At 53.0% G+C, this 17,500-nt stretch overlaps 1 protein-coding gene across 1 annotated transcript in view; it reads right to left on the minus strand.

Moving 5' to 3' along the window:
- Positions 1-1,328: 1,328 nt before the first annotated feature.
- Positions 1,329-17,500, minus strand: part of LOC308143917 (SCO-spondin-like) — a gene marked incomplete at both ends in the record, with an annotated part of 83,966 nt that continues 67,794 nt past the window's right edge. The window contains 13 exon segments of the mRNA XM_080514860.1: positions 1,329-1,489; positions 2,313-2,373; positions 6,987-7,082; positions 7,976-8,143; positions 8,186-8,229; positions 9,362-9,526; positions 10,482-10,528; positions 11,872-12,020; positions 12,254-12,381; positions 12,844-13,014; positions 13,194-13,390; positions 14,869-15,007; positions 15,328-15,444. Of these exon segments, the coding sequence (XP_080370986.1) occupies positions 1,329-1,489; positions 2,313-2,373; positions 6,987-7,082; positions 7,976-8,143; positions 8,186-8,229; positions 9,362-9,526; positions 10,482-10,528; positions 11,872-12,020; positions 12,254-12,381; positions 12,844-13,014; positions 13,194-13,390; positions 14,869-15,007; positions 15,328-15,444 (1,643 nt within the window).

Below are 17,500 nucleotides of genomic sequence, written 5' to 3' on the forward strand. Positions count from 1 at the left end.
ACTCTTTGCTTAAAAGCCGACGGGATGAATCCTGCATGGCGGCGCAGGATTAGCTGCTTTGCTAACTGACATGACGACCAAACGATTCGTGACCACGTCTCCTCGGAGGAGAACCACGTCTCCTCGGAAGAGGACCACGTCTCCTCGGAAGAGGACCACGTCTCCTCGGAGGAGAACCACGTCTCCTCGGAAGAGGACCACGTCTCCTCGGAGGAGGACCACGTCTCCTCGGAGGAGGACGTCTCCTCGGTGGAGGACCACGTCTCCTCGGAGGAGGACCACGTCTCCTCGGAGGAGGACCACGTCTCCTCGGAGGAGGACGTCTCCTCGGTGGAGGACCACGTCTCCTCGGAGGAGGACCGCGTCTCCTCGGAGGGAGGACCGCGTCTCCTCGGAGGAGGACCACGTCTCCTCGGAGGAGGACCACGTCTCCTCGGAGGAGGACGTCTCCTCGGAAGAGGACCACGTCTCCTCGGAGGAGGACCACGTCTCCTCGGAGGAGGACCACGTCTCCTCGGAAGAGGACCACGTCTCCTCGGAGGAGGACCACGTCTCCTCGGAGGAGGACGTCTCCTCGGAGGAGGACCACGTCTCCTCGGAGGAGGACGTCTCCTCGGAAGAGGACCACGTCTCCTCGGAGGAGGACCACGTCTCCTCGGAAGAGGACCACGTCTCCTCGGAGGAGGACCACGTCTCCTCGGAGGAGGACGTCTCCTCGGTGGAGGACCACGTCTCCTCGGAGGAGGACCACGTCTCCTCGGAGGAGGACGTCTCCTCGGAGGAGGACCACGTCTCCTCGGAGGAGGACCACGTCTCCTCGGAGGAGAACCACGTCTCCTCAGTGGAGGACAACGTCTCCTCGGAAGACGACCACGTCTCCTCGGAGGAGGACGTCTCCTCGGTGGAGGACCGCGTCTCCTCGGTGGAGGACCGCGTCTCCTCGGAGGAGGACCGCGTCTCCTCGGTGGAGGACCGCGTCTCCTCGGTGGAGGACCGCGTCTCCTCGGAGGAGGACCGCGTCTCCTCGGAGGAGGACGGCGTCTCCTCGGAAGAGGACCGCGTCTCCTCGGAGGAGGACCGCGTCTCCTCGGAGGAGGACGACGTCTCCTCGGAGGAGGACGACGTCTCCTCAGTGGAGGACGACGTCTCCTCGGAGGAGGACCGCGTCTCCTCGGAAGAGGACCGCGTCTCCTCGGAGGAGGACCGCGTCTCCTCGGAGGACGACGTCTCCCTGAAGGACCACGTCTCCTCGGAGGAGAACCCTGTCTCCCCAGAGGACGAGGTCTCCTTAGAGGACCACGTCTCCCTGGAGGACCACGTCTCCAGCATCACTCCTGGCGCCCCCCTGCTGGCCGTACCTCCAGCGTGACGTCGGTCCTGGACAGACAGCGTCCCCTGCAGAAGCCGACCTCCACGTTGTCCAGGCGACAGTCTCCCTTGGTGATGTTCCTCACCTCCACGTAGCGGCGACACTCGGCCGCCGGCTCGCCTGCTGGAGGAGGAAGAGGAGGAGGGAGGAGGGAGGAGGGAGGAGGATGAAGAGGAGGAGGGAGGAGGGAGGAGGGCGAAGAGGAGGAGGGAGGAGGGAGGAGGACGAAGAGGAGGAGGGAGGAGGGAGGAGGGAGGAGGGAGGAGGGAGGAGGGCGAAGAGGAGGAGGGAGGAGGACGAAGAGGAGGAGGGAGGAGGGAGGAGAAGAAGAGGAGGAGGGAGGAGGGAGGAGGGAGGAGGAGGAGGAGGAGAAGAAACAGACAAAGGAGGTTAATGAGAAGCTCCAGTTAGAATATTTGAGGATTTGGGGGGAAAAATGATAAAAGGCGACTTTTGTGTCTCAACATGTGAAGGATTAAATCCCAACAATGTCTCTGACACAAAGGAACTCTTCAGTCTGGCTACAAAGCTTTTTCCTCCAGGAGCCGCCAGCAGGTCCAGAGGGAACCAGAACCATCACAACATGACCACCAGCGGCGGCCGAAGCCATGAAGGTGCATTAAGGTTCTTCTGGAACTTTGTCCTTCAGACACGGTGAAGACGTGATTCAGACCTGGTCTGAAACGCTTCCGTCAAACTACCTGTCAAAACCTCTGAACCTCCTTTCTAAATGTTCCTTTTAGTCACGTACGAAAAACATTCATCCTCAAGAAAAGATGCTTTTGTACCATTTATCTGTGGAGACTTTGTCTGCAGCTACAATGTGATGAATGACTGACTGACTGACTGACTGACTGACTGACTGACTGACTGACTGACTGACTGAATGAATGAATGAATGAATGAATGAATGAATGAATGAAGGTGTGGTCTCTGCACCCACCTGGAAAGCTCTTCCTGCAGACGGGGCAGCAGCGGCCGGGCTCCTCCACCTTCACCTCGCCCTGGAAAACACCGTCGTCTCTCTTTAGCCTCCAACACTTCACCTGACTGGGACCGGCTTTTATTTTGGTGACTGAAGCGTTTTCACAGGAATGACTTCCTGCTCCTCCACCCTCAGAGCCATGTCGTCGGGGTGGGATTATAAAATTACCCAGAATGCAACTGCTGGGGGAAGTTTTGGGCTTCACGTTGAGACTGGAGTTATTTTTTCACACTAATTGTTTTTGTTTTGTGAAAATACAGAAGTTTAGACGTAAAACTTTGGAGGGAAAGTTTCTTCTGGCACTGTTCCAGCAGTCGGGGTGAACCTGGGCTTGACGGTCCTGGGGGAGATCCACGACCAGGAAACTGACATTTCAGGCAGATTGAGGTAAAAGTCACTGAAATCCAGTGACGTAGATCTGCAGCAGCATGAATTAAGTTGAGACTCGACACTAATCACTACGTCCACGTCACATGTCCCCCTTCTTCTTCTTCTTGGGGACGATAAAAGGACGAAACACAAAACAACCAGCGGGACATGAAGGTCAAAAGGAGACGTGACGCAGCCAGAAGGAGGAAACGTCCAGGATCCAGAGGAAGCGTCCTGTGATGTCAGGCTCTGAGAATAGCCAGCGTGAAGCATCCTGGGCTCACCTCGGGGGGGGGGGGGGGGGGGGGGGGGGCACACCCACTCCTCTACAGGCTCTGAAGCAGCAGGAGAAAAGCTGCGAAACGGGGATTTGGGTCGATTTTGTTGTTGTGTCTGTTGTCGGGTTAAAAAAAGAAAGAAAGGGTTTGAGAGGAAAACATCGTCCATGAAAGAACAGAAGATACCTCACCTGGAGGAGGAGGGGGAGGAGGAGGGGGAGGAGATATGGAAAAATCTTTCCTGGGGGAGTTGCGTGACGACGAGAGAGGACGAGCAACGTTGGCGGTTTGGAGATTCTTTGGTATTAATGTGAATGACAGGAGAAAGAAAAACTGTAAATTATGATCAAAATATCAGGAGGAGTAGAAAGACAGTTGGTACATCACCAGCAACTTCAACATCAGCAACTTCAACAGCAGCAACTTCATCACCAGCAACTTCATCATCAGCAACTTCAACATCAGCAACTTCAACAGCAGCAACTTCATCACCAGCAACTTCATCATCAGCAACTTCAACATCAGCAACTTCAACAGCAGCAACTTCATCACCAGCAACTTCATCATCAGCAACTTCAACATCAGCAACTTCAACAGCAGCAACTTCATCACCAGCAACTTCATCACCAGCAACTTCATCACCAGCAAATTCAACATCAGCAACTTCAACAGCAGCAACTTCATCACCAGCAACTTCGACACCAGCAACTTCGACACCAGCAACTTCATCACCAGCAACTTCGACACCAGCAACTTCGACACCAGCAACTTCATCACCAGCAGAGCTAGCCTGATGGCGCTCAGTAGTTTAACTGCTCAGCAGGTAACTCTGTGCCGTGCTACATGCTACATGCTACAGAGTCTCAGAGCTCACACACCAGCAATGCTACATGCTAAAGAGTTTCAGGCTCATACACCAGCGATGCTACATGCTACAGAGTCTCAGAGCTCACACACCAGCGATGCTACATGCTACATGCTAAAGAGTTTCAGGCTCATACACCAGCGATGCTACATGCTAAACCTGATCAAAGTGACTGATCCTCTCCAGCTCGGTCCCTCAGTCTACAGGCTACGTTAGCATAGCGCAGAGTGGAGAGAGACGCTACTGTAGGCTGACGGAGGTGACGTAGCGCCAACAGAGGAGGTGGAGGTGGTTCATAACAACTCAGCCTGAGCATATCACCTGCATATGGAAGATAAATGAGCCTTTAGGCCATTTTAAAGTACTGGAGTACTGCTATGGTCGGTATGTGAAGGTTAGCACTCGTCCTTTAAAGAGGCAGGATCAAAGCGTCTCTACTTTGAAGTTGACCCAGAACTGAGAGCACTGACAGTAACCGACTCCCAGCGTGGCGACGCCGAGCATTTAATGACCTTTTCAAAGCGGCCGCTGTAAGAAGTGCTCTCACCGAGGCAGAACTTAGCAGCACCCCCCCCTCCACCCCCCCCCCCCCCCACCCCCCACCCCCACCACCACCACAGGTGGACCCGCCGGGGAGGCCGTCTGCTCCGAGGAGCTCGCTGTGAAATCTGCCTCCCCTTTAAAGAGCTAGATGTCAGCAGAATTTATTTTTACCCTTAGCCTTTATTCGAGCGTCGGCGAGCTGGAGGTGTAAATCCATCTCGCCGAGGCTTTTCCACCGAGACTTTCCCCAAACTTTAACTCCACAGTGGGAAATCTGCACCGACATTAAAGAGTCTGAACACGACGACTGCAGCTCCACTGCTAACCTCCGGGACCGTTCCACAAAGAACAACACTTTCAACCCGCTTCATGATTATTTCTGCAAGAGGGACGCACCGATACCGGCACCAGAGTCCGATATCGGCACAAGTGTCCGATACCGGCACCAGAGTCCGATACCGGCACCAGAGTCCGATACCGGGGATACCAACACCGGTGTCCGATATCGTAACCAGAGTCTGATATTGGCAGTAGTGTCCGATACCGGCACCGGCGTCCGATACCGACACCAGCGTCCGATATCGGCATCAATGTCCGATATCGGCATCAATGTCCGATACCGGCACCAGAGTCTGATATCGGCAGTAGTGTCCGATACCGGCACCGGCGTCCGATACCGGCACCGGCGTCCGATACCGACACCAGCGTCCGATATCGGCATCAATGTCCGATATCGGCATCAATGTCCGATACCAGCACCAGCGTCCGATACCGCGGAGAATCGTACTTCTACTACCAGCAAATATTTCATGACGTCATGAATCAATCAGCAGGTAAACAGGAGATTAATGATAGTAAAGAGATTCTTCACTATCGATGTGAAAGACAAAAGACAGATGTTTCAATTGTCTTGTGAGGAGAAACATAGAAAATAATGTCTTTTATCTTATTTGCAGTTTTTGTCCATTCTTGCACGTTCCAGGAATATCGCAGGCTAAAGGTCCTCAGAGGTCTTGTGCCATCCAGGTCTTTCTTAACGCAGGAGACAAACTGTCCTCTGTGTTCAGGAAGATGAAAGTCATCTCAGGTTTTCTGGGCCTCAGGCTGTACAAAGAACCTTAATTGAGAGGAAGAGCAGACTGACAGTCACACTGCGGGACTAAAACTATGTTTCTTTCAAACTGACTGCAAAGTTTCCCTGCCTTGCCTCCGCTGCCTCCTTTCCTTCCAGAGCGTCAGACTGAAGTTGTGTTCCAGAGGTCGTGGGAGGACCAGGTATCGATCCAGCCGGACACGTTCAGAGAGCGTCCCACGCGCGGCGATTCCCTCGCTAGCGCTGAGGAACTGAGACGCCGGGACGTCGTCGGCGTTGAACCTCATCCCTCCCGGGAGGACAGGCCTGGACGGACCGTCACGTCTCACCGGGCCTCTCAGTGGAGACGCTCGTCTCTCCGGCAGGAGAACCGATAACTGACGGGACGAAGCTGCTTCCCTTCAGGGACTGAAGGTCACCTGACCGCCGAGACGTGTCCCCGCGTGCCGAGACGTCTTTTACCCAGCAGAAGAAGTAATGTTAGTGTGAGCTGCTGGACAACCACCGTCTTAAGTCCTCCACTGGGTGGAGGAGGACGTCCCTGTGGAGGAAGACGTCCCAGTGGAAGTGGACGTCCCAGTGGAGGAACATGTCCCAGTGGAGGAAGACATCCCAGTGGAAGTGGACGTCCCAGTGGAGGAGGACGTCCCAGTGGAAATGGAACGTACCAGTGGAAGTGGACGTCCCAGTGGAAGTGGACATCCCAGTGGAGGTGGACGTCCCAGTGGAGGTGGACGTCCTAGTGGAGGAAGACGTCTCAGTGGAGGTGGACGTCTTAGTGGAGGAAGACGTCCCAGTGGAGGTGGATGTCCTAGTGGAAGTGGACGTCTCAGTGGAGGTGGATGTCCCAGTGGAAGACGTGGAAGTGGACATCCCAGTGGAGAGACGATGTCTCAATGGAGGAAGACGTCCCAGTGGAGAGACGATGTCTCAGTGAGGAAGACGTCCCAGTGGAGAGACGATGTCTCAGTGGAGGAAGACGTCCCAGTGGAGGAAGACGTCCCAGTGGAGGAAGACGTCCCAGTGGAGAGACGATGTCTCAGTGGAGGAAGACGTCCTAGTGGAGGAAGACGTCCCAGTGGAGGAAGACGTCCCAGTGGAGGAAGACGTCCCAGTGGAGGAAGACGTCCTAGTGGAGGAAGACGTCCCAGTGGAGGAAGACGTCCCAGTGGAGGAAGACGTCCCAGCCTGCTGCACTGACCAGACATTTGAACTCAAAACGCTCCGTTTTCACATTTTCCCTTTCAGAAAGTTTCACGTTTCCACGGCAACGTTGTGAAAAAGTCATCAGATACATGGAAACGTTGAAAACTGTAGTTGTCATGTGAGTTGGTGCCGTTCCTTGTTTTTTATTCTCATCATCAAACCACACACACGACTGTGTGTGTGTGTGTTGTGTGTGTGTGTGTGTGTGTGTGTGTGTGTGTGTGTGTGTGTGTGTGTGTGTGTGTGTGTGTGTGTGTGTGTGTGTGTGTGTGTGTCACCTCGTCACAGGTGAGTGAAGAGCAGTTCAGTCGACACGTTTTCCTCCCGTTCACACAGCTGCAGGTCAGACAGCCGTCCTCCCACTCCGATCCGGCCTGGCGCGCACACACACACACACACACACACACACACACACACACACACACACACACACACACACACACACACACACACACACACACACACACACACACACACACACACACACACACACACACACACACACACACACACACACACACACACACGTCATGAGGCTCATCAGAAACCGGCGAGGGTCTTTACATCTGTCATGAACAGCTGACGGACAGAACGAGAGAGAGAGAGAGAGAGAGAGAGAGAGACAGAGAGAGAGAGAGAGAGAGAGAGAGAGAGAGAGAGAGAGAGAGAGAGAGACGGGCAGGAGGAGGAAACACTTGAGGGATTAGTGAGAAACAGTGAAGAGAGAACGATGCGGTGGAGGAAGAGGAGGAGGAGGAGGAGGAGGAGGACGACGAGGAGGTGGAGGTGGAGGAGGAGGAGGAGGAGGAGGACGACGAGGAGGTGGAGGTGGAGGAGGAGGAGATGGAGGTGGAGGAGGAGATGGAGGACGAGGAGATGGAGGCCACTCCAGCCACTTGTCGGTCTATGATTAATTCCCATAATCCTGTAATATTCCTCCGTCATGAATAATTGCGGGCCGGTTCGGCGGTTGCGGACCGAAGGGGGGGGGAGGGGGGGGGGGGGGGGGGGAGGGGGGGGGGGGGGGAGGGGGGTGGGGGCTTTCTGCTGCGCCTGCTGCATAATGGATGAGGCTGCAGGCCCCGGAGGCATTGAGGGGCCACGAGGCCCCGGAGCCCCGTCAGTCAGCTGTGATGGAGCACAGCGGCAACAACACCCGGCACAATGGAGACAAGGTGTGTGAGTGAGTGAGTGAGTGAGAGTGTGTGTGTGTGTGTGTGTGTGTGTGTGTGTGTGTGTGTGTGTGTGTGTGTGTGTGTGTGTGTACCTGGTGCTTGGTGTCCCGGTCATAGCAGGGACAGACAGCAGGGATGATGCAGGCCCCCCCCGGGCCTCGGTAGCGCCCCCCCTGGCAGGTGCAGCCCTGGGCGGAGCGGCTGCAGTTGGCAGGAGAGGAGGAGGAGGAGGAGTAGATGTCCTCACAGCTCCTCTCACAGGGCCGGAGCTCCTCCTCCTCCTCCTCCTGCTCCTCCTCCTCCTCCGAGGTGCGTCTCCTCCTCCACTGCTCCCCAGCAGGACACTCTGGGAGACAAACACTGGTTTAATGAAAAGACTGAAGAGCTTCAGGCGTCTGGTTGTAGAAACATTTTAAAAGACGAAACTTGGTAACTTAGTACCAGTTACTTTCTCCAAGTAACTTAGTGCAGTAATGTATTCCCAATAATGTATCCACAGTAACTTATTCTTAAGATATTTACTGATAAATACTTTTTCTTCCAGCTGTGATCTTTTATTCAGGAATATTTCACACAAACGTATTGGATGAGCCACCAGGCAGTTTCCAGTTGAGGACAGTGTGGACAGCATGGACAGTGTGGACAGTGTGGACAGTATGGACGGTGTGGACAGTGTGGACAGTATGGATGGTGTGGACAGTGTGGACGGTGTGGACGGTATGGACAGTGTGGACAGTGTGGACAGTATGGATGGTGTGGACAGTGTGGACAGTATGGACGGTGTGGACGGTATGGACAGTGTGGACAGTGTGGACAGTATGGATGGTGTGGACAGTGTGGACAGTATGGACGGTGTGGACGGTATGGACAGTGTGGACAGTGTGGACAGTATGGATGGTGTGGACAGTGTGGACAGTATGGACAGTATGGACAACGTTAACAGTATGGACAGTGTGGACAGTATGGACGGTGTGGACAGTGTGGACAGTATGGATGGTGTGGACAGTGTGGACAGTATGGACGGTGTGGACAGTATGGACAGTGTGGACAGTATGAACAGTATGGACAACGTTAACAGTATGGACAGTGTGGACAGTATGGACGGTGTGGACAGTGTGGACAGTATGGACGGTGTGGACAGTGTGGACAGTGTGGACAGTATGGACGGTGTGGACAGTATGAACAGTATGGACAGCGTTAACAGTATGGACAGTGTGGACAGTATGGACGGTGTGGACAGTGTGGACAATGTGGACAGTATGGACAGTGTGGACAGCGTTAACAGTATGGACAGTGTGGACAGTATGGACGGTGTGGACAGTATGGACAGTATGGACAGTGTGGACGGTGTGGACAGTGTGGACAGTATGGACGGTATGGACGGTATGGACGGTGTGGATGGTGTGGATGGTGTGGACAGTGTGGACAGTGTGGACAGTGTGGACAGTATGGACGGTATGGACAGTGTGGAGCCTCACCACAGTCGGGGGAGGTGCAGACCATGGTGCGGTGCTCAGGGCCCCTGCAGGGGGCGCCGGCGTAGCGGGCGGAGCGCAGGACGACTCTGCTGGAGGTCTGGAGACCAGAACCACAGCTGGAGGAGCAGGACGTCCAGGAGGACCACCCAGACCACTGGCAGTCCACTGCAGGGGACAGGGGGACAGGGGGACAGGGGACAGGGGGCGGGGCTAAGTCATCCAAACACATCAAGCTCCTTGTACTGCTGCTCTGTAATCCAGGACATTTAAAACTTGTAAAATGACGTCAATCCATTTAATGCAAATATGCGCCAAAAAATATAAATAAATTGCAAATCAATGAAAATGAACAGACACACTTTAATTGCCGTTTTGTTTTCTGTTATATATATTAAAAGAAAAGAAAAAACGCCAGACTAGATGAACAACTGAAATTATTTGGTTAATTCTCTAACGATTAAATAATTCGACACCTTTAACATCTAAATAAACGTCAATGAGAAAGAATATGCCACCAAAATGTGTCATTTTTTACTTTAACGTCTCAATTTTATCTGTTCAGTTTTAACATTGAGATTGATTAAATGTAAAATGTGCCGCAAATAAGATCTATTATTATTAATTCAATTCAACTTTATTTACATAACACCAAATCTAACAGTCATTTCTGGGTGCTTCTAACAGAGAAAAGAGAAAAACCCAACGGATCCACTTGATATTATTATTATTATTATCATCATCATTATTATTATTACCAAAATGTATAAAATTATATTAAATCCATTTAAGATTTATTGTCAAATTATCACACAAACATAGACTGGAACTGAAGTCTATGAATTTTGATACACTGAATTAAACAACATGTCAGTCTTTCTGGTTAGAATGTAAAATATAAGACAGCGAGACTCGACGGCTTATTAATGCACTTTTACAAATAACTTCAGTGAGTGTGACGGAGGTTTTCAGACGGGGGAGGGGCAGGAGAGGAGCGCTAGCAGTGACCGGAACCGGAACCAGGACCTCCGTCATGTCACGTTCAGCCTGCAGGGGTTCACCGGGCCGCCGACCTCCGACCTCTGGGGAACAAAGATGGCCGACAGGCGGAGACTTTTCTCACCGTCGCAGAGCTGCTCGGTGCAGTGGAACGCCCCGTCTCGGCACACGCTGGACACGGTTCCATGACGGAGGAGAGAGTTTTCAGTTACACGGACACAGAACAAGAGATTGTTTCGGCTTCGTCTCCAGTGAGGTTGATTTATTACAGAAGAAGGTTCAGTATTGAACGTGTGTAAAGAGGAACGTCAACATCAGTGTTCGTTTAAATGTACAATGATGAAAAATAAAGGTTTTCATGCAAAAGTCCCCCAATTGGAAGTGGGAATTTCCCACATAGTAACTGGCCCAGTTCTGCCTTGTGTGTGTTAATCCTCCCGTCTGTCCTGATATCCCTTATTATTCTGGTTAATCCTGGTCTTTGTTTTGTTTTGTTTTTTTAATTCTGAGAGTTGTTCTTGGTCTTTGAACCGCACGGCGCCTCGGCTCCCGAGAGTCCCTCTGAAGGAATCAACATGGAGCTGCTGGGAAAGCAGCATGGCCGTCCTGGTAAACCACATTCTCCTCATTACTGACCTGAACACCATCAGTCAGCGTGGCGCGGCGACGAGGCGTAGGGCCAGCCTGCTGCTTCGCCCAACAAATCCTCCGCCGTTACTCAATTAAAGCTCCGTCGTCGCGCCAGAATCACAATCAGAGGGTTCGTGTGTTCACAGTGCGACAGCTGCTTGATTCAGTGTGGAGTACCAGGGGCGTGTCACTGGAGTGTGTTACCAGGAGTGTGTAGTACCTGGGGTGTGTTACTGGAGAGTGTTACAGGAGAGTGTTACAGCAGTGTGTTACAGGAGTGTGTTACAGGAGTGTGTTACCAGGAGTGTGTTACCAGGAGTGTGTAGTACCTGGGGTGTGTTACTGGAGTGTGTTACCAGGAGTGTGTTACCAGGAGTGTGTAGTACCTGGGGTGTGTTACAGCAGTGTGTTACAGGAGTGTGTTACAGGAGTGTGTAGTACCAGGGGCGTGTTACTGGAGAGTGTTACAGGAGAGTGTTACAGCAGTGTGTTACAGGAGTGTGTTACAGGAGTGTGTAGTACCAGGGGCGTGTTACTGGAGAGTGTTACCAGGAGTGTGTAGTACCTGGGGTGTGTTACTGGAGAGTGTTACAGGAGAGTGTTACAGCAGTGTGTTACTGGAGAGTGTTACAGGAGAGTGTTACAGCAGTGTGCTACAGGAGTGTGTTACAGGAGTGTGTTACAGGAGTGTGTAGTACCAGGGGCGTGTTACTGGAGAGTGTTACAGGAGAGTGTTATAGCAGTGTGTTACAGGAGTGTGTTACAGGAGTGTGTTACAGGAGTGTGTAGTACCAGGGGCGTGTTACTGGAGAGTGTTACTGGAGAGTGTTACAGGAGTGTGTTACAGCAGTGTGTTACAGCAGTGTGTTGCAGGAGTGTGTTACCAGGTGTTACAGAGGTGTGGGACGACGGTCCCCGGTGGCAGCAGAGTGACGTTCTCCACACTGACGGTCCAGTTGTGGAGGCTGGAGGGTAAAGAGAGCGGCGAGCAGGGACAGTCTGCAGGAGACACACAGGAACCAGCCCACAAGACCTGCAGGACAAACACCAGGGGGAGGAGTTATACTGTGACACACACACACACACACACACACATATACACACACATATACACACACACACACACACACACACACACACACACACACACACACACACACACACACACACACACACACACACACACACACATACACACACACACACACACACACACACACACACACACACACACACACACACACACACACACACACACACACACACCTGTCCAGGAGGGCAGGTGCAGCCAGGTGTGCAGGGTCCAGGTAAACACTGAGTGTGTGGCCAAAGGTCCTCGCAGGTGTACGGACATGATGTAGAGCAGGTGCTGAACACCTGACTGCCGGGACACTCTGCAACACACACACACACACACACACACACACACACACACACACACACACACACACACACACACACACACACACACACACACACACACACACACACACACACACATTGTCTCATTAAGAGTTTGCAAACCACCGTATTTCTGTATAAATGTGTGTGAGAGTGTGTCTGTGTGTGTGTGCGTGTGTGTGTGTTTTGTATGTGTGTGTTGTATGTGTGTGTGTGTGTTGATTGTGTGTGTGAGTATGTGTGTGTTGCATGAGTGTGTGAGTGTGTTGTACAAGTGTGTGTGTGTGTGTGTGTGTTGTATGAGTGTGTGTGTGTGTGTGTGTGTGCGTGCGTGTGTTGATTGTGTTTGTTGATTGTCTGTGTGTGAGAGTGTGTGCGTGTGTGTGTGTGTGTGTGTGTGTTGATTGTGTGTGTGTGTGTGTGTGTGTGTGCGCGTGTGTGTGTGTGTGTGTCACCAGGCAGGCAGCTGTTGGTGTTGCACACAGTGTGTTGTTCCAGCGGTCCCACACAAGGCGTTCCCCCCGGTTCCGCCTCCCGCAGCACCGTCTTGTTCCGCAGCGCCGAGCCGCCGCCACACGAGGCGCTGCAGTCGGTCCAGGCGGACCAGCCGCTCAGCAAACAGGCCGCTGCGCCGCGAGACAGGAGGGGATTACGTAACGTGGACGTCGACGCTTAAAGCCTCAGAGACGTAAAGCGGCAAAGGTTGTGGATAAAAGTGGGAGAAAACGCAGTGAAGTGAAAGTTTAAGCGGGAAATTGGTCCCAGACGAGGAAAAGCTTGATAAAAGTGAAACTCCCCGTCAGACCTGGACACGGCGGCAGCTCGCAGCCTTCCGTCTGCGCCGTGGCTCCGCAGGGAGGACCGCCCACCGCCTGCCGGCAGAGGCGTGTCCTGGTGGTCAGGCCACGCCCACAGGAGGCGGAGCAGGCGCTCCACGCCGCCCAGGGCTGGTACAGCGGGCAAGGCAGCTCGCCGCACAGCAGGGTGCCGTTCTCACACTCACTGCAGGGGGGAAGGAAGGGAGGATGAGAGGTGTGGTTCGCCACACCCTGAGAGGACGGGGGCGTAGAGAGGAGAGGAAAGAGGAGAGGAGAGGAAAGAGGAGAGAGGAGAGGAGAGGAAAGAGGATAAAGGAGAGGATAGAGGATAGAGGAAAGAGGAGAGGAAAGAGGATAGAGGAAAGAGGAGAGGAAAGAAGATAGAGGAAAGAAGATAGAGGAGAGGAAAGAGGATAGAGGAAAGAGGATAGAGGAGAGGAAAGAGGATAGAGGAAAGAGGATAGAGGAGAGGATAGAGGAGAGGAAAGAGGAGAGGATAGATGAGAGGAAAGAGGAGAGGATAGATGAGAGGAAAGAGGAGAGGATAGAGGAGAGGAAAGAGGATAGAGGAAAGAGGAGAGAGGAGAGGATAGATGAGAGGAAAGAGGAGAGAGGAGAGGATAGAGGAAAGAGGAGAGGAAAGAGGATAGAGGAAAGAGGATAAAGGAGAGGATAGAGGAGAGGAGAGGAGAGGAGAGGAGAGGAGAGGAGAGAGGAGAGGAAAGAGGAGAGGATAGAGGATAGAGGAAAGAGGAGAGGAGAGGAAAGAGGAGAGAGGAAAGTGGAGAGGAGAGGAAAGAGGAGAGGAAAGAGGATAGAGGAGAGGAAAGAGAAGAGGATAGAGGAGAGGAAAGAGGAGAGGAAAGGAAAGAGGAGAGGAAAGAGGAGAGGAAAGAGGATAAAGGAGAGGATAGAGGAGAGGAGAGGAGAGGAGAGGAGAGGAGAGAGGAGAGGAGAGGAGAGAGGAGAGGAAAGAGGAGAGGATAGAGGATAGAGGAAAGAGGAGAGGAGAGGAAAGAGGAGAGAGGAAAGTGGAGAGGAGAGGAAAGAGGAGAGGAAAGAGGAGAGGAAAGAGGATAGAGGAGAGGAAAGAGAAGAGGATAGAGGAGAGGAAAGGAAAGAGGAGAGGAAAGAGGAGAGGAAAGAGGATAGAGGAGAGGAAAGAGGATAGAGGAGAGGAAAGAGGATAGAGGAGAGGAGAGAGGAAAGAGGAGAGGAAAGAGGAGAGGAAAGAGGAAAGAGGAGAGGATAGAGGAGAGGAAAGAGGATAGAGGAGAGGAAAGAGGAAAGAGGAGAGGAAAGAGGAAAGAGGAGAGGAAAGAGGAGAGAGGAGAGAGGAGAGGATAGAGGAGAGAGGAGAGGATAGATGAGAGGAAAGAGGAGAGGAGAGGAAAGAAGAGAGGAGAGGATAGAGGAGAGGAAAGAGGAGAGAGGCGAGGATAGAGGAGAGGATAGAGGAGAGGAGAGAGGAGAGGATAGAGGAGAGGAAAGAGGATAGAGGAGAGGAAAGAGGAAAGAGGAGAGGAGAGGAAAGAAGAGAGGAGAGGAGAGAGGAGAGGAAAGAGGAGAGGAGAGGAAAGAGGATAGAGGAGAGGATAGAGGAGAGGATAGAGGAGAGGATAGAGGAGAGGAGAGGAAAGAGGAGAGAGGAAGTGTCCTCACCAGGTGTTACACTCCACCACCAGCTCCTCTTTAGGTCTGAACTCCAGCGTTCCGTTGCCTGACGGGACGCCGCAGCGGCACTCTGCCAGCGGCACGCAGCGGCCATCCTGCAGCAGACGTCCCTCTGGACAGCGGCAACCTGAGGGACGAGGGGAGAGCGGTGGGACAGGAGGACAGGAGGACGGGAGGACGGGAGGACGGGAGGACGGGACGACGGGACGACAGGAGGACGGGACGACGGGAGGACGGGAGGACGGGAGGACGGGAGGACGGGAGGACGGGAGGATGGGAGGACGGGACGACGGGAGGACGGCGCTCCAGGCGACCAAGCGAGGGGAAAAGACTGCTGGTCCATTCACATCCAGAGGACAAACCACACACACACTCATACAACATTTGTTTTTGTGGGAGGAGCCTTAAAATCAGAGCCAAAACGACGACGCCCCCCCGACCTCTGACCTGGATGACACGCCCCCTGCAGACACTGCACGTGCTCCCAGAGGTCGGCGCAGCTGCGAGGACACTGGTTGGCGCAGCTGTCCTGGTACGTCCGTCCCCGGTCCTCACAGCGCTCACCTGGGGACACGGAGACACATTCACCTGCTGTTTCCTCCAGATCTCGAGGGAAATTATCACATTTCACATTTTGTTCTAGAAAACCTTTGCTCTCACAGCGACAGTGTGTTGCAGAGTAATCCTGTATAAATACTCTTCACCACTAGAGGGCAGCACAGAACTTTGCCGGTGAAATGTAAAGTGACAGACGTCAGTGTGGTTCATCTCCACCTCCTGCTACCATCTTGTATCAAAGTACTGTGTCAGTGACAGTGATGGAGAAGTTTTTGAAAACCAGGATCTCAGCTCTTCATCCATCAGGTCCAGGTTTCACACTGAGGGAGGCACTATTAAAAAAAGTCCTTGCTTTCTGGATTTACTGGATTCCTGTTGATAAAACTTTGATGAGAAAGACTTTATTTTGTTAATAGAGGCTGCAGAGTTTAACTTTTTAACATTTTCTGGTGGAGGTGTGACTCCAGAGTTTTACAAACAAAAAAGTGTGTCTTGGCTCAAAAGGTAGAAAAACACTGAACTATACGACTGGAAAAAAGGTGATTGCTCTGTATATTCATATATATATATATATATATTAGTGGGTTTTCCCATCAGGAGGGAACATGCTCTATATTTAGTTTGTTCTCAGGTTTGACTTTCTCAGTGAAACCAGACGAGCTTCTGGAGTTCATTAAAATAAGATTACTGTTGGTTTTCCAGGTGGAAGTGTACCTGGACAGGGTTTTCCAGGGTTTTCCAGGTGGAAGTGTACCTGGACAGGGTTTTCCAGGCGGTAGCCTACCTGGACAGGGTTTTCCAGGTGGAAGTGTACCTGGACAGGGTTTTCCAGGTGGAAGTGTACCTGGACAGGGTTTTCCAGGTGGAAGTGTACCTGGACAGGGTTTTCCAGGCGGAAGCGTACCTGGACAGGGTTTTCCAGGCGGTAGCCTACCTGGACAGGGTTTTCCAGGTGGAAGTGTACCTGGACAGGGTTTTCCAGGTGGAAGTGTACCTGGACAGGGTTTTCCAGGCGGAAGCGTACCTGGACAGGGTTTTCCAGGCGGTAGCCTACCTGGACAGGGTTTTCCAGGTGGAAGTGTACCTGGACAGGGTTTTCCAGGTGGAAGTGTACCTGGACAGGGTTTTCCAGGTGGAAGTGTACCTGGACAGGGTTTTCCAGGCGGAAGCGTACCTGGACAGGGTTTTCCAGGCGGTAGCCTACCTGGACAGGGTTTTCCAGGTGGAAGTGTACCTGGACAGGGTTTTCCAGGTGGAAGTGTACCTGGACAGGGTTTTCCAGGTGGAAGTGTACCTGGACAGGGTTTTCCAGGCGGTAGCCTACCTGGACAGGGTTTTCCAGGTGGAAGTGTACCTGGACAGGGTTTTCCAGGTGGAAGTGTACCTGGACAGGGTTTTCCAGGCGGAAGTGTACCTGGACAGGGTTTTCCAGGTGGAAGTGTACCTGGACAGGGTTTTCCAGGCGGTAGCCTACCTGGACAGGGTTTTCCAGGTGGAAGTGTACCTGGACAGGGTTTTCCAGGTGGAAGTGTACCTGGACAGGGTTTTCCAGGTGGAAGTGTACCTGGACAGGGTTTTCCAGGCGGAAGCGTACCTGGACAGGGTTTTCCAGGCGGTAGCCTACCTGGACAGGGTTTTCCAGGTGGAAGTGTACCTGGACAGGGTTTTCCAGGTGGAAGCGTACCTGGACAGGGTTTTCCAGGTGGAAGCGTACCTGGACAGGGTTTTCCAGGCGGAAGCGTACCTGGACAGGGTTTTCCAGGCGGAAGCGTACCTGGACAGGGTTTTCCAGGCGGAAGTGTACCTGGACAGGGTTTTCCAGGCGGTAGCGTACCTGGACGGGGTTTTCCAGGTGGAAGCGTACCTGGACAGGGTTTTCCAGGCGGAAGCGTACCTGGACAGGGTTTTCCAGGCGGAAGTGTACCTGGACAGGGTTTTCCAGGCGGTAGCGTACCTGGACGGGGTTTTCCAGGTGGAAGTGTACCTGGACAGGGTTTTCCAGGTGGTAGCCTACCTGGACAGGGTTTTCCAGGTGGAAGTGTACCTGGACAGGGTTTTCCAG

This window comes from Blennius ocellaris, assembly GCF_963422515.1.
Source record: "Blennius ocellaris genome assembly, chromosome: 19".
NCBI lineage: Eukaryota > Metazoa > Chordata > Actinopteri > Blenniiformes > Blenniidae > Blennius > Blennius ocellaris.